At 46.6% G+C, this 26,258-nt stretch overlaps 1 protein-coding gene across 8 annotated transcripts in view; it reads left to right on the top strand.

The window, feature by feature from the left end:
• The window catches only part of CYFIP2 (cytoplasmic FMR1 interacting protein 2), a 130,917-nt gene that overhangs the window by 21,417 nt on the left and 83,242 nt on the right, over nucleotides 1-26,258 (top strand). For all 8 annotated transcript variants that reach the window (XM_057540560.1, XM_057540557.1, XM_057540556.1 and 5 more), the window contains 10 exons: nucleotides 5,242-5,319; nucleotides 6,854-6,955; nucleotides 9,161-9,342; nucleotides 11,183-11,279; nucleotides 12,562-12,690; nucleotides 14,990-15,094; nucleotides 17,232-17,323; nucleotides 19,149-19,266; nucleotides 21,685-21,804; nucleotides 22,309-22,434. In XM_057540560.1, the coding sequence (XP_057396543.1) occupies nucleotides 5,242-5,319; nucleotides 6,854-6,955; nucleotides 9,161-9,342; nucleotides 11,183-11,279; nucleotides 12,562-12,690; nucleotides 14,990-15,094; nucleotides 17,232-17,323; nucleotides 19,149-19,266; nucleotides 21,685-21,804; nucleotides 22,309-22,434 (1,149 nt within the window). The remainder of the gene's footprint in view (nucleotides 1-5,241; nucleotides 5,320-6,853; nucleotides 6,956-9,160; nucleotides 9,343-11,182; nucleotides 11,280-12,561; nucleotides 12,691-14,989; nucleotides 15,095-17,231; nucleotides 17,324-19,148; nucleotides 19,267-21,684; nucleotides 21,805-22,308; nucleotides 22,435-26,258) is intronic.

The following is a 26,258-nucleotide window of genomic DNA, read 5'->3' on the forward strand; positions in this document are numbered from 1 at the left end:
CAGAAAAGTTAAGTAACTTACTCAGGGTCCTGCCACTGACAAATGGCAGAGCTAAACTCAAATCTGTTTGACTACAAAACCTGTGCTCTAGATGGCTCTTTGCAGACAAAAATATACAAAGTTAAAAGTAAAAGACATGGTGAAAGTTCAAAGTCTTTAAGGGGCCCTGAGAGGGTCAGAGAAAGCTTGATGAAGGAAGTGGCTTTTGAGTAGAGCCTTGTATACTGTACACACACACACACACATTATAACCATATATTATATATATACACACACACACACACATATATATAATATATGGTTATTATATATACATAATATATATGTTATATATATACCATATATAAATGGTACTTTAAACTATATAAGGTTTTCTTATACATGGTATCATTGGAACCTTATAACAGCCCTGTGACTTGCAAAGAGATCATTATACCCATTTTAGGAATGAGAAAACTGAGACCTAGAGAAGTTAATAAGCAGGTTGCTCATGATCCCACAATTAGTAAATCACAGGGTTGAACCTAGAATCCAGGACTTCAGATTCCCAGCCCTGATCTCTTTCCACTGACCTCTGCTGTCCCGCACAATTAGAATTTTATCTGTCAGGGATGAGATGGAGAGCATCTGGCTGGTGGAAGCAGCATGAGGAAAGGCACAGAGGCAAAAGGCACAGAGACTGCCTGGGTTTGGACTGTAAAGTACATATAGGGAAATTCTTGGTGGTATTTATCAAAAATTAGATAAGGGTCAGTGCATAGAGGATGTCTTCGTTTGATAGAGCTGCCATAACAAAATACCACAGACTGGGTGGCTTAAATAACAAATTTATTTTCTCCCAGTTCTGGAGACGAGAAGTCCAATATCAAGGTGTCAGCAGGGTTGCTTTCTCCTGAGGCCACTCCGTGGCTTACAGACGGCCGCCTTCTGGCTGTGTCCTCACACGGTCTTTTGTCTGTGTAGGCACATGTAAGGTGTCTCTCTGTGTGTCCAAATTCTGTCAGATTGGATGAGGGGCCTTAATGGCCTCATGTTAACCTAATCATCTCTTTAAAGGCCCTGTCTCCAAATATAGTCACATTCTGAGGTCCTGAGGTTAGGACTTCAACATATGAATTTGGCAGGGGGACACAAGTCAGCCCATAATAGAGGGCTTTAATTCATTTAATCAAAAATCAGTACCAATGGGAATTTTTCATTGATGGGAGAAATGTGAACAGAAATACACTTGAGGAATAAGTTTCATTTGTTAGTTTTGTGCAGAACAAGTGGTAAGGAGGCGTGAGTGAGGCGATAGTTAAAGTTATCTACACTGGAGGTGTCAAGGGCTGGATGAGGGCAATGGCGTGAGGGATGGCTAAGGGGACATGGATACGAGAGGCACTGGAGATTGACTCTGCCTGGCTTCACAGTGTGCTGGGGCCCATGGGAGTGACAACGATGCTGACTGAGGTTTCCTGGAAATACCAGGTCAGGGACACCAATGGGGAAGTCAGAGGAAGGGCTGGTTTGGAGGCGGATTGTATTCGTTTTCTATTGCCGCTGTAACAGAAGATTATCACAGATTTGGTGACCTAAAGCAACACAAAGTTACTTGCTTACCGTTTTTTTGGTCAGAAGCCTGGCATGGGATCTTACAGGGTTAAAATCAAGGTGTCGGCAGGCCTGCATTCGTTTCTGAAGGCTCTAGAGGAGAATCTGTTGCCTTGTTTTTCCAGCTTCTAGAGGCTGCCCGCATTCCTTGGCTCAGCCCCCTTGCATCCAGCAGTCACACCACTCCAATCTCTGCTTCCATCCTCACAGCTCCTGGTCTGACTCTCTCGCCTCCCTCTCTCACTTATTAGGACCCTTGCCATTACACTGGGTCCACCAGATAACCCAGGATGACCTCCCCATCTCAAGGTCGCTAACTTAATTCCATCTGCGAAGTCCCTTTTGCTGTGTAAGGTATTGTTTTCACAGGTTCTGGGGATTAGGATGCAGATATCTTTCCGGGGCCACTATTCTACCGACACAGGGATAGTGCTGATATGGTTTTAGGCAGGGTCTAAGATAGGGTGTACCGCTGATGTTCGTGGATGAGGCCAAAACTTCACTTCCTCAACAATATCCTCCTTGTACCTTGCTAAATCTTTCTCTAGAGTAGCTTTATCAGCAGCAAGAGGCTTCATTAGATGTTCATCTTCTTGTATTTCTCCTGCCCACATTGGGGCAAGGTGAATCTCTCAAAGGGCAGGATAGCCAGAGAAAAGAGGAGGAAGAGGAGGAGGAGAAAGTGTGTAATCCATGTAATTGACCACCTATGAGGAACAGTCAAGGGTTCTTTGCTGGGGGGTGAGATGGGGGCTGAGTGTCCAAATAAGTGCTGAGAGGTACAGTCTGTCACTATCTGAAATTTGAACTGAACTCACATTGGGTTTAAATTGTGGACTTAACAGAATCTTATCAAGGTAAAGGACCTGAGAGATCCTTAGTCCTACAGCTGTCAACCTAGGCTACACATTGGAATCACCTGGAAAGCATTAAAAAACACTTATGCCTGGGCCCCCTCCCCCAGAGATAATGATTTAGTTCCAGTGGAGCCCAGCCTGGGCATCAGGCGTTTTCAAAGTTGCCCAGGTGACGAATGTGCAGCCAGGGCTGAGAACCAGTGATTTAGGCCAACTCTTTGCCTCTAAATGAGAAAACCATGACATTGTCCAGATAAAAGGCGGGTCCAAGCAGAGCCAGGACCAGAACTCAAGTTTCCTGAAGCTCCATCCACCACACCATCCTGGCCTCTACATTCCAGGCATGATTATACAACAGATATGACTGATGGTCAGCTGAACTGTCCACAAGGCAGAGTCCACATCATTCTTGTTCACTGGCCTGTTTTCAGCACATAGCACCAAGCCAGGGACCCGTGAGTGCTCAGTGCAAGGTTCACTGGATGAATGAATGGGACTATACCTGCCAGTGGGCAGTTTGGTGCTGATAAGTAGACACGTGTTCCCTATGCGTTACTGTCACTTCCCTTTTCTGACACGTGTTCTGAAGCAACGGCAGCAGGAGACCCACAGGCTTGATCTTGGTTCTCTGTGGTCTCAAGCACAACATGTTACTGATTTAAAGAGTTCTCTAAATTAAGAATTGAAAGTGTGACTCGTCAGCAACATTTGCTGTTGAAAACAAAACTTTAAAAAGTAATAAGCTCCGGGCTTCCCTGGTGGCGCAGTGGTTGAGAATCCGCCTGCCAATGCAGGGGACACGGGTTCGAGCCCTGGTCTGGGAAGATCCCACATGCCGCGGAGCAACTGGGCCCGTGAGCCACAATCACTGAGCCTGCGCGTCTGGAGCCTGTGCTCCGCAACAAGAGAGGCCGCGATAGCGAGAGGCCCGCGCACCGCGATGAAGAGTGGCCCCCGCTTGCCGCAACTAGAGAAAGCCCTCGCACAGAAACGAAGACCCAACACAGCTATAAATAAATAAGTAAAATTAAAAAAAAAAATTTAAAAGAATCAGAGCCTCTGTCCAAAGTGGCCCTGAATGATTTAGAAAAAAAAAAAAAAAAAGTAATAAGCTCCAAATTAAATCTGATCTTGTGCTAGGAAGATATTATGAAATAGATATGATGTGTGGGATAAAAAATAGATCAGTAAAGGTTCATTTTTGTATCTGTACAAACATTCACAAAAGAGATGGTCTAGTAATACTCTTTTTATTGTATTTTTTGACGTCCTTCATATAACAAAATTCACCACTTAAAGTGTACAATTCAGTGTTTTAATAGTAGATTCACAGTGTTATACAATTAGCACTACTATCTAATTTCCATCACCACAAAAAGAAACCCCCAAACCTTTAGCAGTCCCTCCCAGTTCTGCTCTCCCCCAACCGCTAATCTACTTTCTGTTTCTATGGATTTGTCTATTCTGAACAGTTCATCTAAATGGATCATATAATAGGTGGCCTTTTGTGTCTGGCTTCTTTCACTTAGCGTAATGTTTTCAAAGTTCGTCCATGTTGTAGCATGGATCAGTACTTCATTCCTTTTTACAGAAGAGTACTATTCCATTACATGGCTATACCACATTTTATTTATCCATTCACCTGTTGGGTTGTTTCTGTTTTTGTGACTATTAGAATAATGTTGCTGTGAACAAGTGTGGAAGTTTCTGTGTGCACATATGCTTTCATTTCTCTTGGATACATACCTCAGAGCAGAATTGCTGGGTCATATGGTAACTCTGTGTTTAACTTTTTCAGGAACTGCCATACTATCTTTTCCCTAGTAATACTCTTAACTCCCTTTACAGATTACCTAGCGTGTATGTATGTTTGTATTGTATTTAATTCTCATAAAATTTTCTGAGGTTGTTATTGTCATTATTAAACAGATGACTAAATGGAGAATTTTAGGTTAAGTGATTTCCTGAAGGCCAAAGGGCTAAGAAGTGATGAAGCTGGGATTTCAGCCCAGATATTTGGACCCTGAGATTAGGGCTCTTTCCAATGAAGCACTTACTAGGTGAGGTGAGTCATCAGATTTGTTTTTCATGCTGTTGTTAGTTTTGCCATCTGCTTTGTATTATTTTTAAAAATCTTAATCTTGATCTTAACCGTCTTCCTGCTTATGAAATAGTAAAGTGGACTTTTATAAAAGAGCAGACATTATAGTACCATGTGATGTGAAAAGCGAAAGCCCCTGTTTATCCATCCCCGCAGAGAGCTTGCTGTTCATAGTTGTGGTATGTATTCCACCAAAATATTTTTCCATACACAATAATATACTCTCATAATTATTACTCTGTGTTTTTTAACCTATCCGCTGTACATACTGTTTTGCTGCTTGCTTATTTTCTTGCTAACTGTTTACCTGGAACAACTTTTGCTGTTGGAACTAGTGGATCTGCCCCTCCTTTCTGAGGCAGCCATCTGTCTTTGAAAAATGTGTCCTGCTTGTAGAGCCCTTGAGTGTCTGATGGGGATAATTTAGGCCAGTGCTTCTCAAACTTACTGTGCACCTGGGAGTGTGCGTTCCCTGGGAATTTTATTGAAATGCAGATTCAGATTCCATAGGCCCAGGGAGGCGCCTGAGACTCTGCATTTCTAATAAGCGCCCCCACCCCCCACCGGGGTTCCTGACACTGCTGGTCCACAGACCGCACTGTGAGTCGCGACGACTGGGGGCGGGGGGCTGTTGAAAAGTCTTGTGGTGCCTGAGCAGTTTCTCCCTGCTGAGCACTTTCTGCTTTTCAGAATGAAATGCTGGAGGAAGGGCACGAGTATGCGGTCATGCTATACACCTGGCGCAGCTGTTCCCGGGCCATCCCCCAGGTGAGACAGTCCTGCCCCTTCAGGGGGGGCCTCCACCCTCCACCCCACCCCCGTCCAGATTACTGACCTTCTCCAGGCAGCAGGGAGTGAAGCAGGGCCTCTTACCCAAGGGGTGCGCTGAAAACATTCAGAGAGCATCCCGTAAAACTGACACCAGCTTTTAAAAATTGCTCAGTATTATTTTACTTTGAAAGCAGTATATGCTAACTGTACAACACCCAAACCACTGCAGAAAGGTAGAAAGTAAAAAGCAAGACATCCTCACCCCTCCCTCCACCACCCAAATCCCCCACCTCCCAGCAAAGCATAATCACTGTGGATGCTTTGCTGCATATTCTTCTGGCTCTCTTTCCTCAAACATCATGAATATTTCTGTGATTATTATTTTGTAAATTATTGTCATTTACAAAAGTGTGTTGTTTCCTATTTATACGGTTCTGCCGCTTGAATTTTTTACACTGTATTCTTTATAACTGACTTTTTTCATGTTGACACACACAGATATTATTTTTACCGTTATCACATTATTCGTAGGTCCCACTGTAACCAAATCAACAGGCCACAGGTGTGTAAACAGAAACCATTCCTCTACCTTGCCCCCAATCCTAACCCCCAGAGGTAACTACTTATTAACAGCTTGGTTTTCGCACCCTTTCAGATTCTCTATACCTGTATTATATATGGATACACAAGCACACACACTGTTTTGTGTTTTGTTGAATAAAAATGGGATTAAATTACCCTTCCTGTCCTGCAGCTGTTTCCGCCCATCAGTTTATGGTAGCAATCTTTCCACCTCAGGTCAGAGATCTATCTCATTGCCCCTAACAGTTACGTAATGATAGTGTATGAATGCATCATACTTTATCCATTTAATCATCGACTTCTGGATGTTTAGCTTGGTGCTACCATTTTAAGAATTTCTATGCAACAGTGTGAAGAATGTCCTTGTGTTTATTACCCTTTGCTCACTCTCCAGTTTCAGTGACCTGTTAGCAGCCCTGGGTGTGCATGCCATGAACACATCTGCCACGGGATTCTGATGTGCTGAAAACCACTGGGCAGAGAAAATGGGCTTCCTAATGGGCCCAAGTATGGCCAGGGGACTTTGTCCCAAGTGCATCCAGAGCCATGGACAGAACATTTTTCTCTGCTTAGGATCAGGCAGAGGCCCCTAATAGGAGTAGGGGGTACTGGGGTAGGAGTGGGGGAAAGGCGGCAGGACGGAGACCGTGCAGCTCAACGTAGTCGTGTGTACAGCTCGTGGTCGGGGCACAGAACAGACTGAAGGGGAGGAGGGTTCTGTTCTGGGGACCAGCTGGTTTCTTTCCTGCAGCCAGTGTCTGGGGAGCAGTTCTGCCCCCATCAGAATGTCAGGGCTACCGCAGCCTCCTCTCACTAGGTAACCATACCATTTATCATCCTAAATGAGGTGCATTCAACAGTGAAAACGGGCCCTGTTAATAAGACAGCAGGTGTGAACCAGGACTGCCTGGGCAAACCAGGGTGTGTGAAACCCCCTATCTCCCCACAGGTGAAATGCAACGAGCAGCCCAACCGAGTGGAGATCTATGAGAAGACAGTGGAGGTGCTGGAGCCGGAGGTCACTAAGCTCATGAAGTTCATGTACTTTCAGGTGAGGGGTCAGGGCGGGTCTGGACTAGGACACCTGAGAAGGTCCCCACACTTCTGGACACTGGTACTGGATTTCTGTGCCATGTTATTTATTCATTCGGCAAACACTTTCTAGTGCCCCTGACCCACCCTGTGGTGAGCGAGACAGACAAGCCCCCTCCCTCCATATAATTCACATTCTAGTGAGCAAACGAGTGTGTTCTGGGTGGGAGGAGAGACTGACAATGAACAATACACAACAGAACAAGTGCTGTGAATAAAATACAATTAAAGAACCTCTGGCATGGAGGGTATCTTCGACATGGATGCAGCTTTAGGGACGGCCTCCACGGAGGTGGTGTTTGAACTGAGATCTGTATGATGTGAAAGAGTCTGGCAGGTGATGATCCAGGGGCAGAGGGTTTCAGGCAGAAGGAACTGCAAAGGCAAAGGCCCTGAAGCCTCAAGGAGCGTGACATGTTTAAGAAATGGAACGAAGCCAGGGAGGCTGCATAGTGAGCAGGGGGAGTGAGAAAAGGTGAGGTTGGAGAGGTAGGCAGGGACCTACTCACATAGGGCACTGTAGGCCAGGAGAAGAATACCTGGATTTTCTTCAAGCACCACGGGAAGCCGCTGGAGATTTCCGGTGACACGATCTGATCGAGGTGTTCTGGCTGCTGTGTGGTTGATGGATGGGAAGTGGGGGGCAGCACAGGTGTCAGGGGCAGGAGGGGAGAAGAGTGGCAGCAGGGAGACCAGTTGGGAAGCCAAGAAGAGTGAGCATTTAAAGGAGGAAAAGAGAAAAGACAGCCAAAGCCTCCTGTGAATGAAAGGTAAGAGGGCAAGCTGGTTATTATGCTTATTTGGAAGCCATTCAGGAAGGCAGGCTGATGGCTTTAAGACCACCCTCTGCCCGGGTGGGAGTCCTGCCACACACTCTGTGCCCTCCACGTGTATTTATGAGCCTCATAAGTAGACCTGCAAGCACTGGCCCGGGGTCTGCCCTGTGCCCAGCTCTGTGCTGGCCTTCTGGGGGAGGGAGATGGGAACATCTGGGGAAGGTGCAGATAGAGCCTCGAAGGCAGAGCAGCCCAGGGTTCTGTCGCATTCTGACTGTGTTCTGTTAGTTATTTCAGACCTCTGACAACTTCAGTTTTCTTACCTTGGAAAGAATGCCTATTTCACAGGTTTTCTCTAGGGATAAATAAGGTCTGCTTGTAAAGTGCCCTGTTTGTAGAGCCCTCATTACAGAGCAGGTTTAACAAAGGGCAGCTGCTGTTATTAACATCATGCACCTGCTTTCGAGGAACCTAAAATCTCTTTGGGAAGGCAGGTTCAAGAGAGAAAAGCTGCCCCAAAACTAAGTATGTGCTAAACTGAGGGCCTCCTGACAGGAGGTGTTTAGAGAAGGGAGGAGCTGAAATAATCTAGAACTGTGCTGTCCAGTACCCACATATGGCTATCTACATGAATTAAAATTAAATAAAATTTAAAATGCAGATCCTCCATCGCACTCGCCTTTTCAAGTATTCAGTATCCACATATGATGAGTGGCTATTGTATTGGACAGAGCAGGTATGGAACATTTCCATCATCCCAGAAAGTTGTGTTAGACTCTGGAAGGAGAAAGCGTGGCTTGATCTGGTCTTTGAAGGCCTCCCTATCTCCTTTCCTTGCTTTATTTTTCTCCATAGCACCTGTTACATTCTAATATAGAGAATTTGTTTATTTTGTTTTCTGTCAGCCATCACTAGAATATAAGCTCCTTCTGGTAGAGACTTGTTCTTCCGTTTTGTTCCCTGCTGTACGCCAGGGCCAAGAATGGTGCCTGGCACGTGGCAGATGCTCAGTAAACACCCGTTTATTGGATGAATGAACCTCTTTCTCTGACCATCCCTCTCACTCTCCATCTCTGCCCCCTTATTGTCTGGTGCCTGCACTGTCCTAGGTCCCGGGATACACACAGGAACAAGACAGTGCTTTCTCAGCAAGGGCGTGGTGAATGAATTCATTGGTTTGACTCACTTGGGGGCAGGTTCTGGGCTTCCCTCTAGACATCAGCTTAGTATTTCAGCACACCTCTGAGAAAGACCTCCGGGCAGGTTTGCCTTTCTCTAAATGTCCAGGCTCTGACTAGGGCCCCAGGGGAGGCTCGACCTCACCAGAGAGTGCAGTGGGGCACCCCACCAGGCCGCCCCGTCCTGACCCGCTGCCCCTCTGCGTGCAGCGCAAGGCCATCGAGCGCTTCTGCAGTGAGGTGAAACGGCTGTGCCACGCTGAGCGGAGGAAAGACTTTGTCTCCGAGGCCTACCTCCTGACCCTGGGCAAGTTCATCAACATGTTCGCAGTCTTGGACGAGCTGAAGAATATGAAGTGCAGCGTCAAGAACGATCACTCTGCCTACAAGAGGTCAGGGCCCCTCCCCCTCCCCCGTCTTCCTGGGCCGCCGGCCAGTGGCCAATGGGAGGAAGAGGACAGAGCCCTTCTAAGAGGCTCCTTCTCGGAACCGAGCTAGCCAATCCGCAGACACAGTGGGGTTGGGGGCCTGCCTCTGTTTCTGCAGTGTAAGGAATAAGGTGCAGAGCTGAGTTTTGGAGAACTGGGTCTTGGCAGGGTTTTCTGTCTCAAGGTGGAAGCAAATCCTCATCTGCCCCACCTGTGCAGCAGCAGCATTTTTCTGTGTCCCATGCAGTCTGAGATTATATTGTGATTAATATAATCATCAGATGGTCACAGGAGTCATTCTCTGCAAGAATCAGAGAGCCAGTTCAAACTGCTTATGTAAAAGAAGAGACTGCGTTGGCTCTCAGCACAGAAAAGTCCTGGTGTACCTGGTCCAGGTACTCAGGTGATACTGTTGGTCTGCTTCCCTCTACCTCTCAGCTCAGCTTCCCTCAGTATCAGCTTCATTCTCAGGCAGGCGCCTGCCCTGTGTGGCCTCCAGCAGCTGTAAGTGTCCCGCCAGCCAGTGTAGCGACCCCAGCCCCTAAGGACGGAAAGAATGCTCCTCCTTGCAGATGCTTTTGCAGAAGTCCCAAGGAGGACTGTTGTTGCTCCAGCTTGGGTCATGTGCTGATCCCTCCATCAGACACTATACTATGAATGTGTGTGTTGGGGTGGTGCTGATGGGAGGGGTGCTCGTCCTTGGGGTCAGTTGGAGGTCAGTGTCAGCTCACAAGAAAGAAGGACTGAGGGGGTGCGGAGGGGTCAGTCCTCCCCAGAAATTTGGATACAGCCACCCAAAAGTGGGGGAGGGCAGGCGAAAGCAGCCAATATACTTTGTGTTGGTTGAGGCTCAGATATGCTCCAAGGTGTCTGTACACATCTCTTGGGAAGGATTTTCTGTGTCACTGATGAAGAGGGGCCCCCCTCCGGAACCAGATCCTCCCGGGGCTCCATGGTAACTGGAGAAAACAGACAACATACGGATCCTCGCCGTTTTATCCTCCTGAATGAATTGAAACCTGGGAGTTTCAACCCAGAAGACAGAGCCCCGTTCAGAAATGGCAATTTCACAAAGATTCCATAGGCATCTAGCTCATGGTACAGTATCTTCCCCAGATTTGGCCAACTCCTTACAACATGGTCACACCCGACATGCTCTGTGGACCGGCTAGGGTCGTGAGCAAGACAGGTGTCTTGTCTGTGTTCCACGGTGCATCGTGACACGGGCTGCACCACCTCCACCTCCAGGTCAGGCTGGAGAAGTCCCAGTGCTGTGGTTTTCTCCCTTTAAGTCCCGCTGTGTTCCCCACACCCATCATCCCTTCACCTGTAATCCCGTCAGGTTAAATAGACTTTGGTTTTCCATACAATGTTTAGAAACATTGAGGTTTTCCTGTAGATAACATAATACGCAACGAAAACAAAACATCCTGCTGCCTGCGATTCTTCTCCGTGACCTACTGTGCAGTTTCACTGGAGGTCACTGAGACACAGGGATGCCCGTTTCGCTCTGTCCTACCACAGGCTGATTGACGGGATACGAGCTGCCCTTAAACTTTCCTGGTCTTTGAGCTTCAGTGCATTCTTGCCTCCTAACTTCAGATACCCTTATTACAAGGGTGCAGACAGCTCCTAATGAAATGATTCCAGAACACGCTCTCCTTTGATGTTAGAGTCACTTGTGATGTTCAGAGCCCCTTAGCCTCAGGGACAGTGTATCTGGGTTAGCTGAGAGATGGGGCCCATGAGGCCCGGCCGAGGCCGGCTGTGCTTGAGCATCCCTCTCTGCAACACCCCGTCCCAGGGCGGCGCAGTTCCTGAGGAAGATGGCGGACCCCCAGTCTATCCAGGAGTCCCAGAACCTGTCCATGTTCCTGGCCAACCACAACAGGATCACCCAGGTGATGGCAAACCCATGTTAGTCCTGGCCTGGCATCCCGTGACACAGGCCAGGGCCTGGAGGTTGGGGGGGCCCACGAGCAGAAGAGCTCTGTCCAGATCATCCGTCCCCTTTGCCCTACTCAGGCTTTAAGCTGAAGACTTAAGTCTCCCCTCCCAACCACAGATGGCCCTTTCACCCTCTCCGGAGTTTGTTCTCTGAAAACCTTCTAGCCAGTGTTCTGTCCCTGCATCGGTGTAGATTGAGAGCTTGGGTTCTGGAGTTAGACCGCCTTGTTTTCTCATCCTAGACCCTCCACTGACCCACTGTGAGGCCTTGGGCAAGGTCTAAGCCTCAGTTTCCTCGCCTGTAAAATGGGGCTGTCGTTTTGCCACTCATAGGACAGTGGTGAGAAATAAATGAGATACTATATAAAAAGCCCTTAACGTGTAGAGCCTGATAGAGAGCAAGGACATAAAAAGATGTAGTCATAGTTACTGCCGCCGCTTTGCCAGGGTATTCCCACTCAGCTGTGGCTCTCACGCTCTGCCTGACTTAAAATAACCTGTCTTGTACATCTGTCAATTCAACCTAAACAGGCACCAGCAGGAATGTCAGCAGGACCCAGGCCTAAACTTGAGAGGGGCTTTCAATCTTCAAAGGGTTTCCGGGCTAAAATCTTTCTCAGGGCTTCACTGGGCCTTCCCTGCTCTGTGTTACCTGCAGAAGGCTTCTCAGTGTTGAGGCTTCAGGTTTTTTCCCGGGGACCCAGCCCCACGCCTGGGCCCCATGCACACCCTGCCGTGGGCCAGTATGTCCTTTTGCAGAGAAGGGGCCTGGGGTGGAGACCTCAGGCCTTCTTGTACAGGAAATGTCTTTGTACTGCTGTGTCCTGCCAGGAGGGAGACACCTGCTGGCCCAGCTCTCCTCCACTGGGCTTGGTCTTCCCACCATCATCTGAGAAGACGGCTTGGGCTCAGTCCACACTCTCAAAGCTAAGCTGAGATTACCACGGGCCTAGCTGAACTGCTTTCAGCTCAGCCCAATAAAGCACTTTCTAACCATCAGAACTGCCAGGAAATACAATGGAAGGCCCCAAGAGGAGCAGGTCCCTGCCATGGGAGATGTGCAGGAGCTCTGACCAAGCACTGTGGGCACGTTGAGGAGAGGCTGCAGGCTCCTCTCCACCTGGGGCGGTCAGTGAGGCCGGGCACTGTCCCAGGGCCCAGCCGTGGCCCATCCTGGGTGGTGTGTGTGTGAGGATGCAGGACAGGGGCTAACCAGAGGGGGGCACTGCTGTTTAGTGTCTCCACCAGCAGCTGGAAGTGATCCCAGGCTATGAGGAGCTGCTGGCCGACATTGTCAACATCTGTGTGGATTACTACGAGAACAAGATGTATCTGACCCCCAGTGAGAAGCACATGCTCCTCAAGGTACAGCTCCCTCGGTCACGCACCCCAGGGCTTGGGCTTTCCCTCTCACCTCCTTCTTATTTAAAATCATTTTTTAAAAATATTTCTTTCTTCTTACTTAAGCATTGATACAGATGTTACTGCATAGAGGGTTTTGTAACCTGTTATTTGCCTTGAATATGTCATATACACCTTTCCAGACATCATTAAGGCTCTTTCTATAATGTGATTTTTAATGGCTGCCAAGTATTCCATTGTATGAGGACATTGTTATTTAACAGATCCCCTGTGGTTGGATATTTGTTTGCTAAACTGCATTGAAACTCTGTAGCACACCTTCTCATCCATACTCTTGTTAAGCCAGACATCCTGGAGGAAGAAACTGCCAACTCAAGGGGAAAGCAGAATCTTCAAGCTTTTGCTATATTTTGCCAAATGGGTCACATTTGTTTCATCAGTTTACAAGTTTCATTTTTTAATTGCCAAGTAATTTTTATTATTGTAGAAAATCTGGACTATACAGAAAAGCATAAAAAAATTGAATCTCTTACAGTCTTTCCATCCAGAGATAACACTTTTAGCATTTTGATGTATATCTTTCTCATTTTTTCTGTGCTGATATATTTTCATATGTATGCAATTTACATATGCAATTTACATAAATTTTGTGCGCGTGTAATTTTTATCCCACTTCATTAAATGCATTTGGAAGATTATGCAGCCCTTAAATAATGTCATATGGATGAGCTTTAATTTCTTTAGCCATTATTCTATCATTAGCTGCTTAGATTATTTCTAATTTCCCTCTGACAACAATAGCCCGGAAATGAATAATCTTCTCCATATTCATATGCATCACCCCTTTTGATTCGTTCTTCCCCAGAACCTCCCCTTTCAAAATTCCGCTGCTGGTTTGACTTTTTCTTCCTCTCCATGTCGCCTCTTGCTATTTCAAGAATCCCAGCCCTGTTGGTGTTCCCTTCTTAACATTTCCATAACATCTCGATGAAGCTTGCAGGACAGTGTGGCTTTGTGTCTTGTTCACTCTGGCTTCCTCTGCACAGTCAGAAATCCGGGGAAGTCACCCAGAGCTCAGCAGTCACTCTCACCCCCAGTGCTATGCCCGGGCAATTACCATAGCTCTGCCCAGAATTGCTGCTTCCACTAAGTAGGTTGCTAAACCCCAGTCCACCAAGCATCCTTAGATGCTGCCATCAGATTCTCAGGCCCTTCTTTTCTCTTGCCTGCCTTTAATCCTCCCACGTCTCAGCTTCCCAACCTTCTTCCCTCTCAATTCTCTGCCTCCTCAACCTGGACTCCTGCACTGCTTGCTGTTTCCCTTGTCTCTGCAGTTCGTTAGTGAACTCAGATGCCACCAGGGAGCGCCTTCCACCTTAAATGGAAAAGTCTGGTGCACGCCCTGCGGAACTGCAAAATGCAAACGCCCATCCCCTAGTCCACTCCCTTAGGTGTCAGACGTGGCTTATCCCCAGTCACATAGCAACTGTGTGCTGAGGGAAGCTGCTTTCAACCTAGCTATTCAGGCCTCCTCAGGCTTGCTGTACATTTGACAAAAAGAGCAAAATAAGCCAGCATTCAGGAAACTATTATATGGACTGGAATATCAAGAATCAGCCTGTCAACCTGCTGATAGGGCATTGCCAGGCAAAAATGTGTTCTTTTTGTTAATGAAGTCACCAGTGAGATTCCTTGGGAGTCTTTGTTGTAGTTTCCTTGGAGAAAGGGGTGAATAGTTTCCCATTCATTTACCATCTAGTGAGTATTCATCAAGTGCCTGCGATGTGCTGGGGCCCAGCGATGCAGCAACAGCACGACTCAGTCCTTCCTCTCAAGAAGGATCTAAGTGCATGCATGTTGCTGTCAGATCCCAGTTCAGATCCTGTCTCTGCAGCTTACTAGCTGTGTGACCTTGGCAAGCTGTCTAACCTCTCTGTGTCTCCAATTCCTCATCTGTAGAATAAGGTTATTGTGTAGAACTTGACTCATAAGATTGTTGTGAGGATGAAGGATAACGCCTGCTAAATCCCGACGCACAGACTCTGGCCCATGGGGGAGGACTCAAGAAGTGACCGCCATAATAATATATGAAAGAGTCCTCTGCATTTCTTCACAGAAATCAAATTTCTGGTTGAAATTAGACCTATGGGTCCCCCTTTTTTTTTTGAAGACACATGGGTTTTTGTCACAGAATGTGTCACTACAGGGGATGTGTACACATACACAGATCTGCTTTTTTTGGTTTTTTGAAACTTTTCCAGTGGATGTGACTGGCTTCTGGCTCTGCCTCTTCTCACTCTAGGTAATGGGTTTTGGTCTCTACCTGATGGATGGAAATGTCAGTAACATTTACAAACTGGATGCCAAGAAGAGAATCAACCTCAGCAAAATCGATAAGTTCTTTAAGGTCAGCACCTGGGGCTGGGGTTGGGCAGGGGGCCCAGGGGTGGTCTCTCTGGGGAAAGGAATGAAATTAGCCAGCAAGTAGTGGGGCTTGTTGATCGAACTGTAGCTCTAAAGACCCCAAGAGGAGGAGAATAGAATGATAGGGCCTCCAGCTGCCCTGGGTAGAGGAATCTACACTATAGAAGGCATGTGCCTGAGTCTCAGGATTCAGCTGGGATTCGGCTGGGAGGCCTTGTGATTCTTTCCGCATACTGCTTTTTCCCTTTTCTGAAATCCCTTGCCATCTGAAGAAAGAGGTGAGTCCCAGAAGACAGAGCCCACTTGAGTTTTCAGTATATATCAGAGCCCACAGAAGCAGGAGGAATAAAGACTGGATTTTACATTGATTCACATTCGCAAACACACAGCCTCTCCTGGCCCACCAGAGGCCCCTCACTCTCCCTGCCTCTGGGCAGAATGCCTCATCAGCATCCAGCCCACACTCAGTCCATCCCAGTGCCTCAGAGATTTGATCTTCTGGCCCCAAATCTTTAACAATAAAACCCTGTGGTTTGCCTTTGCGGTTTTCGCAAAGGGGTTTTCTCCTTTGGAAGTGAATTCCATGTTGTCAGTGTATTCTAGCATCAGGCATTTCAGGCCTGGAGTGGAGCCTCTGAGGTCAGACACAGGAAAACCAGGCTTCAGTTAAAAGTGGAATCCCTCAAAGGTGTGGCCAAGCCTGGGTCCCACCGACTCTTGGAGGTTAAGAGGGAAGTAAGTCACCAAAAGGCGTCCTGTGGCTTGGCTTGGCTTCTCTTCGAAGCTGAAACTTTCACTTTTCTCTGGAGCTGCCCAAAATGAAAACAGGGCTCATCTTGGGAGAACTGGCCAAATCTGCCTCTGCCTTAAATCCGCATGAATGAGATGGGGGTGGAGTGGAAGACCACAATCTCGCCTCACAAAGACCTACCTGTTTTAGTCTCGCTCTGCCACTTCATAGCTGGGTGACTTTGGGAAAGTCACAGAACTTCCCTGAAACTGAGTTCCCTGGCCCGAAAAACAGCAACGCTAAGGGTATCTACCTTATAGGGTTCCCTTGAGGATTCAGTGGGATCACCTAGGTCAGTCCAAGCCCTGGGTTATAATCCCAGCTCCTTAGCTTCTAGCCGGTCTTTGTGAAAAGAATCACTTCAGCTGTCAAAGCTTCAGTTTGTCCATCTGTTAAATGGGAATGATACTAGTACTGACCTCACCCAGTTATTCTGTGGCTCGAAATACTGTTTTCTGATTTGCTTAATAAGACTATTTTTTAGGGCAGTTTTAGGTTCACAGCAAAATTGAGCAGAATGAACAGGGATTTCCCGTATACCCCCTGCCTCCACTCATACACAACCTCCCCCATTGTCAAAACTCCCCAACAGAGGGGTACATTTGTTGTCGTCCATGAACCTACATTGTTGGCATATCGTTATCGCCCAAAGTCCGTGGTTTGCAGTACGGATAACTCTTGGCCTTGTGCATTCTGTAAGTTTTGACAAGTGTATAATGATCTATATCCACCATTATGGTATCATACCGAATAGTTTCACTGCCCTAGAAACCCTCTGGTTTTGAAGGGCTTGGCACAGTGCCTAGTGCCTAAGAAGCAGACAGAAAATACCAGCCTCCCCGCCATTACTCCTGGTCTTCGGATGGGGATCGTCTGCCCTCTGGGGTCAGGCGTTAAAGGTTTCCATCACTTCGCGTTGTGGAGTTTCTCAAGAAGGTCACGCCCAGCCAGTGGCATCCGGGCACCACTCGCGGAGCTCAAAGCAGCGAGGATCCTCGAATCCAAGGAAAATTCGAGCAGAAAAGACCCTGCCCTGGGAGGCAGGCCATCTGGTCCTCCTCCTTCATCTGTTCTGCCTGCTGGGTAACCTTGGACAAGTCACTTTGCCTCTCTGGGCTCAGTTGCTGGAACATAGGGATGGTTGGAGGCACGGGAGGACCTCTACGCTGGCTGGGGCTCTTTGTGGTTCCAGGGTCACATAGTAGCATCATCGGAAGCAGAAACTGGGGGTCATCCCAGAGGCACACACGGAGGCCTGTCTCCCCTGGCGGAAGGCAGCCACCTGGCCCCTCCCTCCGTGTCTCACGCACTGTATTTGCTTCCTTTGCAGCAGCTGCAGGTGGTGCCCCTTTTCGGCGACATGCAGATAGAGCTGGCCAGATACATTAAGACCAGTGCTCACTATGAAGAGAACAAGTCCAAGTGAGTGCCTGCCGTAATGTCTCTCGGCTCCCCCGAGGATGCCCAGCCCGGGCAGGGGGCCGAGGGGCCACTTCAGCCCCTCCCCCCTCCCCAGAGCCCTGGGCAGGTGGATTCCGTCCAATCACTGGCGCCTGGCAGAGGGGAGCAGTGGATGGTGCTCTGAGCCCTTTTGCACCTGCCCTTTGCTGCCAGGGTTCAAAAGTGCTCAGAGCACAGCCCCGCCCCTTCTCTGTTCCCGTGGTGGCCCACGCCGCCTGCAGGGGAACAGCAGGAGTCCTCCTTCCCCTGAGAAGGGGGAGGAGTGACCGACCCTCAGTGGTCAGGCAGAGCGAGATGGCCTCGTTCTTCATCACACTGGTTCTCTCTTCAGGTTTTGTGTCCACGCAGTAAGTATGCCGTGGAGGGTATTGTTCCAGTGGTTCCAGCTGTGAAGCGGGTTGACGACCTCTCCTTAGGCTGTTTTATAAACCACCACTCTAGGTGATCTGAGCGAAGATCTGGGGTGTCAGCGCCTCATGGAAGTTGGGGGACATTCGGCTACAGTCTTGGCCACCCCTTTGATCTCTGGCCTTGTTAAGGAGGTTTCTGCCTGCATTTCCATACAGAGGGGGGCCGACCATCCTTTAGTCAGGGATGAGGGTATTAGGTCCTTAAAAGTATGTAAATGGAGTGTCCTTGAACTCCACCAGCTTTGAGCCACAGCAGGTGAGTCTTGCCAGGGAAAGCTGGTTTAAGTCTTTTCATAACCCAGTGGCTGCTGGTGTATGAGGAGGTCTTTCAGGAAAAGCATGGAGTCCAGAATGCTGAACTCATTTCTTCACTTTTTTCTGCGTGAATTCTCGGCCACCTGAGGTTGGTTGGGAGTGGTGATGTGACCAGGATGGTGGTCAGAGGTTCAAGTGATGGTGTCCCCATCCCTACACAAGGACCTCAAAAGAAAAGTCATGCCAAAGTATAGGCATGAGGAAGTCTGTCACCATTCTGAGTATTCTCTGGAGCGCCCTTTCAGAGCTCCTTTTGAAATAGTAAATTCTCTCTACAGTGCATATCTGCTTTGTTTGGTGTCCATGCTTAATCTGTCCACTGGGTCACCCAGCACCGATGGCAGAGGACAGTGAACGGGGTTGTCTTTTTTTCTCTTGGGGAAGGAGAGTGAAGATTCTCATTCATTCATTTCCTCCCCAATTTAGGATGTTTTCCCAAAGATCTCTTTCAAAAAAGTTGAGGAAAGAGTTGAGGAGAAAGAAGACAGGAAGGGGGAGAAGATGAGAAAGAGAGACCAGTGCCTTTCAGAATGGCTGTGGTTTTCCTCTCCATAGAGAGCTTCCGTGTTGCCAGCTCGCTGTTGAAAAAGAGGCACAATCCCTTTGCTTTTCCCCAGTCCTGCCCATAGGCCCCCTCCAACGACAGCTTCAACCACAGGGCGTAGTGCTGCCGGGGTCAGTAGATAGGTTTGGGAGGTCGCCTGCCTTGCTTTTTCTTTGCTTGGATTCCAGTCCTTTGCAGCCCTAGAGAGGCTGCAAGTCCCTCCCCGCTCACGTGACTGGTAAGTACTGTGGACACCCGTTATCTGGAAAAGTCTGCGGTTGGGTCTTAGAGGAGGCCAGCCCCGAGCAGGAGGAGGAAGGGCTGTTCCATTCAGCCTGCAGTCCCCACAGCGGGATTTAGCAGGCACTCTCGCTGGTAGCTGGGACACCTCTTGGTCCACCCAGGGGAGCCGGCCACGTTGGCCGAGCACCAGGAGCAACTAGCGAATGGAAGGAGCCTGCCCCACGCAGGTGCCTAAGGCCAGGGCCCACTCTGACCCCCCTGATTTTCTGCCCAGGTGGACGTGCACCCAGAGCAGCATCAGCCCCCAGTACAATATCTGCGAGCAGATGGTTCAGATCCGAGATGACCACATCCGCTTTATCTCCGAACTCGCTCGCTACAGCAACAGTGAGGTGAGCTCGCTCTGGCTGCTGGGATGGAGGCCCGTGTGGGCCCAGGGTGGGAAGGGGTGAGGACCGGCCAGAAAAGAGAGGAGATCATGGGGAGTGGAGGAGTGAGGGAATACACACTGCAGGCATGGATTTGAGAGCCAGATGGAACTGGGTGTGATTCTGGTTCTGCTGCTGACCTTCACAAGTTATTCAACATCCCTGAGCCTCAGTTTCTTCATCTGCAAAATGGAGCTAATAGTATCTGGAAAGGTTCATTGAGAGGATTAAACAATATGATGCATGGAAAATGCATTGTGCCTAGCAGCTAGTAACAGCCCAGTAATTGTTAGTCTGTGCATGATCTAAACCATCTCCACCCTGGATGGCAAGAGAATCAAAGTTCTGAACAATCATGGTGATAACACCATCTAAATATTTTTAAACTACAATTATAAATAATCATTGTAATAAGCCAGAAAATACCTTTAGCAGCAAAATAAGGTCATAAAGATCTCCTGTGATCCCAGTAATTACATTTTTACTGGCACTGGATTTTTCTTTTCTTCCTTTTTTTTTTTTTTTGTAGGGAAGCATGATCGGTGCACAAACCTCAGGAAAAATACAGATAGGCAGAAGGAGGGAAAATCAATCATGTAAAATCCTTCCACCCAGAACCAACTATGATTAACAGTTGGATGTATATATCCTTCTGGATCTCTTTCTGTATAAACCCTTCTAGTGAATATATATGTTGGTTTAATAAATATAGGTCTCCAGGTTTGAATTCCCTTATTACCTGGAGCTCCTGGAAGACTCTGCACTACCACGCATATGCCCACTGGCTCCACCATGTGGCCGATGGCCATAGTTACGCTTTCCAAAACCCAAACTAGGGAAATGTCTTTGATCCAAGGGCATGATATTTGAAATGAGAACAGCCAGATAAATGCACGTGGTGTGGTCATTAGACGAGTGGCCCACATTCTCAAGAGGGCTTCTGGTGGACATGAACCAGGGTCAAGCCCAGACCTTTGGCTTTCTTAACTGTATGTGACAATGAACTGAACATAAGCTATGGGAATAATTTAAGTGCTGGGGACCCCTTCATTCCTTGTCCAGTTTTGGTATGATCTAAGAATGAGTCTGGCTCAAAGCTATTTTTAGAATTATACAGCTTATACATGTGTATGTACAGACCACTCTCAGTATTCACAGCAGTTATATTCTATAAAGTGGCTGTCAACACTAAATCAGCAAGTACTAAACCATCGCTCTTTGAGGAAATACAGGGTTAGGTTCCTGTGAGCTTCCGATCACAAGTGTTTCCATCAGCTGGTTTTTAATATATAACCTTATTTTACATGCGTTTCTGCTTAAAGACGCCTTATGTAATATATATTGTTGATTTGTTAGCATTAAATCGCAGCCAACAACACTATAATTCATGCCTGAGCAAAGCTTATCTAAAATGCATATTTTCTCCATAATGCCCATCACAGCCTCCTTTCTCATAGGGGCATAGACAGAAGCATCAGCACTGTGCTTGGGGGCCCTTTTAAATAATGAAATCACCAGTAAAAAGTATAAGAATGTGGAAAATGGGGCACTAAGTAGACCAGGAACGGGACACTTGTGTACAGTAGGAGCCGAAACAAGAGAGCAGAGAGTTGCCTTGTTCAGCCTCAGCTGGGAACATGACTCAAATTTTTTCCCACTCTGCACATGTCTGAAACTGACCATGAAAGCACTGCAAGGATTGATCTTGAGGTTACAAATAAATTTTAGTGAATAGGGAAATTCACAAATACAGAATCCACAAATAATGAGGACTGGCTCTATATGTATATATACACACATACACATATATACACATATATCTATGCATATGCACAGTATACATACATATAGTATTTCACTGTGGAATATTACATTTCAAATAGATGTTTATCTTCACCAGTGCTTTTCAGTCCGTGAGTCATTTCTAATTGAGTTGTGAAATCAACTTAGTGGTTTCTAATTAGCATTTTGGTATGAAATGGAATAAAAAATCAGAGGAAATCTCAAGTGTTGAGCATAAAGTTGCTTCGTGAAAAATGTTCATGCCTACATTGAATACCTCTAAGTAGGTACGTGTTCCTGAGTTAGTATATAGTATGCACTTCCTACTGTAAATCGCAGACCCGAAAGTCTGAAAGCTGCTGCGCTGCAGTCAACCAGGGTCGTTGTGAGTGGGCCTCTGGCGTCACACCACCTGAATTTGAACCCTCAATCAATTACAAGGCATGTGGCCTTTAGCAAGGCACTTATCTGAGCCTCAGTTTATCTGTCAAAGGGTATAATAATAGCACCTCCCTTGCAGTGTTCTTGGGGGAATCAGTGAAATAAGGTAGAAAAGTGCCAGGTGTGTCGACAGGGAGGGTGACAGCTGATGTTCCCCAGGTGGTGACCGGCTCCGGGCTGGACAGCCAGAAGTCGGACGAGGAGTACCGCGAGCTCTTTGACCTGGCCCTGCGGGGCCTGCAGCTCTTGTCCAAGTGGAGCGCCCACGTCATGGAGGTGGTAGGTGTCCCGGCCCCCTCCATCCTGAACTCTGTTCACTTGGAATCTGTCTGTCCCTGCCTCTCTCTGGCACTCTATTTTTTAAACAGCTTTATTGAGATATAATTCACACACCACATCATTCACCCATTTAAAATGTAAATTTGTTAATTTTTAGTATATTGCCAGTGCTGGGCAGCCTCAGTCAAATTTAGAACATTTTCATCACCTCAAAAAGAACCCGGTACATTCACCCCCTATTCCCTATCCCTGCAGCCCTAAGCAGTCTCCTTCTGTCTCTATGGAGTTCCCTATTTTGGCTGTTTCCTATAAGTAGAATCGTATCATATGTGGTTATTTGTGTCTGGCTTCTTTTACTTCACGTTTTCAAGGTCCATCCATTGTAGCACAAATCAGTACTTCGTTCCCTTTTATGACTGAGTGATAGTCCGTTGCGTGGACTCCCCCCGTTCGGTTGATGCGTTCACCCGCTGATGGACGCGTGGGTCTCTCCTCTCTCCCCAGTACTCCTGGAAGCTCGTTCACCCCACGGACAAGTTCTGCAACAAGGACTGCCCGGGCACGGCCGAGGAGTATGAGCGAGCCACCCGCTACAACTACACCAGTGAGGAGAAGTTTGCCTTCGTCGAGGTGGGTGCTGACTCCCTGCGTCTCCTCGCCCCCCACCCCCTAGGCTGCTGCTGTGTCAGCAGCCGTAGGGCTTCCTGGAGGGGTGCTGGGCCGGGCGGCAGCCATGGGCCTCATGTGCATGCACTTCCCTGCCCCCTCCTCCCACCCGAATTCACCTCTGTCCCAAGTTGTTATTTCAGAAGCGGTGAGAAACGCATTCTGTTCTTAAAATCCCAAAGAAAGAGTCACTCCATTAGACAAAACAGCAGGGACAAAACATGTGGCCAAAAGACATATAACAAATGCCCAGACTGAGGAGTGGTTGGAGAACTTCAGATCGAAACTAAGATGAGATAGAATGCTGACCAGTCAGGATGGTAAAGATCTAGTAGATTGGTGATGTCTGTTGCTGGTTGAAGTGGGATGTAGACCTTCTCAGATACTTTTGAGTAGCCAGTCCACATTTTACAGGCTTTCTATGAGGGCTTTCTGATCATCTGTATTCAGATTTTTAACGGGCATACCGTTTGGCACATATATATCTCAGGGAAATAAGCCAACTGTGCCGAGACATATGTAACAGACATTTATTGCCGTATTGTTTATAATGCCAAAATATGTGAAACAACTGAAATGTCCTTCAGTATGGACCAGGTAAAATAAATAAAGGTACAGCTATATCATTGAATACTATGCAGCCACTAAAATGGACGTACTGACATGAAAAGATATACACAGTATATTGTTAAGTTAGAAAAGAAACAGGTTAAAGAGCGGCATGTAAAATGATGCCATTTCTACTAAAATTAAAATACTTCTGCACATTTGCTCAAGATGGAAGGACATAAGTGTATATATTTATATATACCAAACCATTAACAGTAGTAATTTCTAAAGGGAGGATTCTACTTCCTGCTTTATAACCTTCCGATTTGTTTTTTTTGTTTGTCTGATTACAAAAAGATATGTCTGTGAGGGTGACGGAGCTCATTCTTGCTGGGTTATGAGTGACAGCTACGTCTTTCATGACCCTCTGAAGCCTAGAAGCCAGAGACTTGGATGCTACCTGTGGACCCTTCATCTCTCTGAGCCTCAGCCTCTTTGTCTATAAGATGGAGCTGATTACCTTTACCCACTTCCATCCCAGCATTATTGTTGAAAATCAAAGAGTAATTACCAGAGATAATGATGTAGATGAGCAGTGAAGGCTCTAAAGCGTCATACTTATTAGGGGTTAGAGTTTCTCTTTAGCTGATCTCCAGGCTGCACTTTAAAGAACTGAGGCTCAGCGGGGTCATTTTCAGGCAGGTATGTGTTCCTGAGTTAGTATATAGTATGCACTTCCTACTGTACATCGCAGACCCGAAAGTCTGAAAGCTGCTGCCCTGCAGTCAACCAGGATCGTAGTGAGCGGGCCTCTGGCGTCACACCACCTGAATTTGAACCCTCAATCAATTACAAGGCACGTGGCCTTTAGCAAGGCACTTGTCTGAGCCTCAGTTTATCTGTCAAGGGGTATAATAATAGCACCTCCCTTGCAGTGTTCTCGGGGGAATCAGTGAAATAAGGTAGAAAAGTGCCAGGTGCGTCGACAGGGAGGGTGACAGCTGATGTTCCCCAGGTGGTGACAGGCTCCGGGCTGCACAGCCAGAAGTCAGATGAGGAGTACCACGAGTTTAAAATGTAAATTCATTAAATTTTAGTATATTGCCAGTGCTGGGCAGCCGCAGTCAAATTTAGAACATTTTCATCACCTCAAAAAGAAACCGGTACATTCACCCCCTATTCCCTATCCCTGTAGCCCTAAGCAGTCTCCTTCTGTTTCTATAGAGTTCCCTATTTTGGCTGTTTCCTATAAGTAGAATCGTATCATATGTGGTTGTTTGTGTCTGGCTTCTTTTACTTCATGTTTTCAGGGTCCCTCCATTGTAGCACAAATCAGTACTTCGTTCCCGTTTATGACTGAGTGATAGTCCGTTGGGTGGACTCACCCCGTTTGGTTGATGCGTTCACCCGCTGATGGACGTGTGGGTCTCTCCTCTCTCCCCAGACAGATTGTAATCACACTTGGCATTGAGCTGAGTGGTCCTGACCTCCTGGCACTTCCATTGCAAATAGTCAGCCTGGAAGACAGTTGCCCAGTCATCAGTGGGGGAGAAAGTCCTCCTCAAGCCTATTTATATAAAATGAGACTTACAGTCAAAGAGGACATACAACTTTGTAAAACTGTTTATACCTTTCTTTCCTTAATAAAAGCAATGCGTAGGCACCATAGGTAGTTTAGAAAATGCTCCCCTCAACCCCACTCCTACACTTACCTTCCCACAGTCTCAGAAAAACATCCAATCACAACCACCAGTGGCATTTTCTGTATTTCCTTCTAGTCCTTACTTTACTATACATTGAGAGGTTTTGTAATTTTTATTTTGTTAGTAAAACATGTAAAACTAAATTTAAGAAAAGTAATTCTGGGGGGGTGGTGATGGTGGTGGGATGAATTGGGAGATTGGGATTGACATATATACACTAATATGTATAAAATAGATAAGTAATAAGAACCCGCTGTATAAAAATAATTAATTAAATTAAATTAAATGTTAAAGAAAGAAAGAAAAGTAATTTTACGTGGCATTTAACAACACTAAAACAAGGCAAAAATATTACAGTAACCTGCACCACCTCACTCCTCCCTGAATCCCAAAATAGGAAACATCTTTTCACCTCGTCAAGCTATTTCTTCTGGTATTTATCTCTGTACTTCCACTAACAGCCTGATGGGGCTTTTCCTTGGTTTTTCAGTTTATGGCATTTTCTATTGATTTCCTACTTTGGGAGAAAACAGTTTAGTTCTTTCATCTCTACCTCCCATTCCCACCCCCAATACACCCAATTCCTTTCTCCCATCTTCCCAAAGTGGCAATTCAACACTTTTTGGTTAAATTAATAGTTGCTCTATATTACTACAACTGAGTAACTGTTAATTGCTGAGTCCTGTGGTCCAATAGGAATACATCTCTTTTCTGGCACAGCTTTTGCCTTTTTGTTTGGTGAGTTTTCTATGATCCAATCAAAAAGGAGCCCTCAAACATACCAATGTAAAACTTCCTACAAAAGAGCTAATCACAATCATTATTTTATGAATTTTATTACTCTTTTTTTCCTTGGAGCCATTCCCACTGAAACCCCTTTTCCTTCTCTCCAGTCTGAACTGATTTGTCTCTAGATCTGTTGTTCAGTTACTGATCTGAGGTATCTCATCATCGTTACCCTGGGATTCCCTTTGTCCCTCTCGTGTATTGGACCCCAGGGCTGACTCTCTCTTTATATTGGTGGACTATATCCTCCAAAGCTTTCTAAGAAAGGGATTATGGGGGAAAATATTTCTGAGATCTTGAATATCTGAAAATGTTTTACTTCTAAATTCACTCATAGTGAGTGGCTAGAGAATTTTAAATTGTAAATAATTTTTTCCCAGAATTTTGAAGGTATTATTCCATTGTTTTCTAGCTTTTAGTGTTGCTGCTGAAAAGTTGGATTCTAGTCCAATCCCTGTTTCCTTGTTATTTTTTCCTCTGCATAATTTTTTAATAATGGCTTTATTGAGATATAATTTATATATTAAAAAATTCACCCTTTAAAGTGTACACTTATTTTTAGTATATTCAGAGCTGTGAAACCATTACCACTGCCTAATTTTATAACATTTTTGTTATCCCCCCCAAAAAACCCATACCCATTAGTGGTCATTTGCCATTCATCCCTTTCGCCACCAGCCTCTGGCAACCACTAATCTACTTTCTGTCTTCATAGTTTTGCCTCTTCTGGAGATTATATTTAAATGGAGC

This window comes from Balaenoptera acutorostrata, chromosome 2, assembly GCF_949987535.1.
Source record: "Balaenoptera acutorostrata chromosome 2, mBalAcu1.1, whole genome shotgun sequence".
NCBI lineage: Eukaryota > Metazoa > Chordata > Mammalia > Artiodactyla > Balaenopteridae > Balaenoptera > Balaenoptera acutorostrata.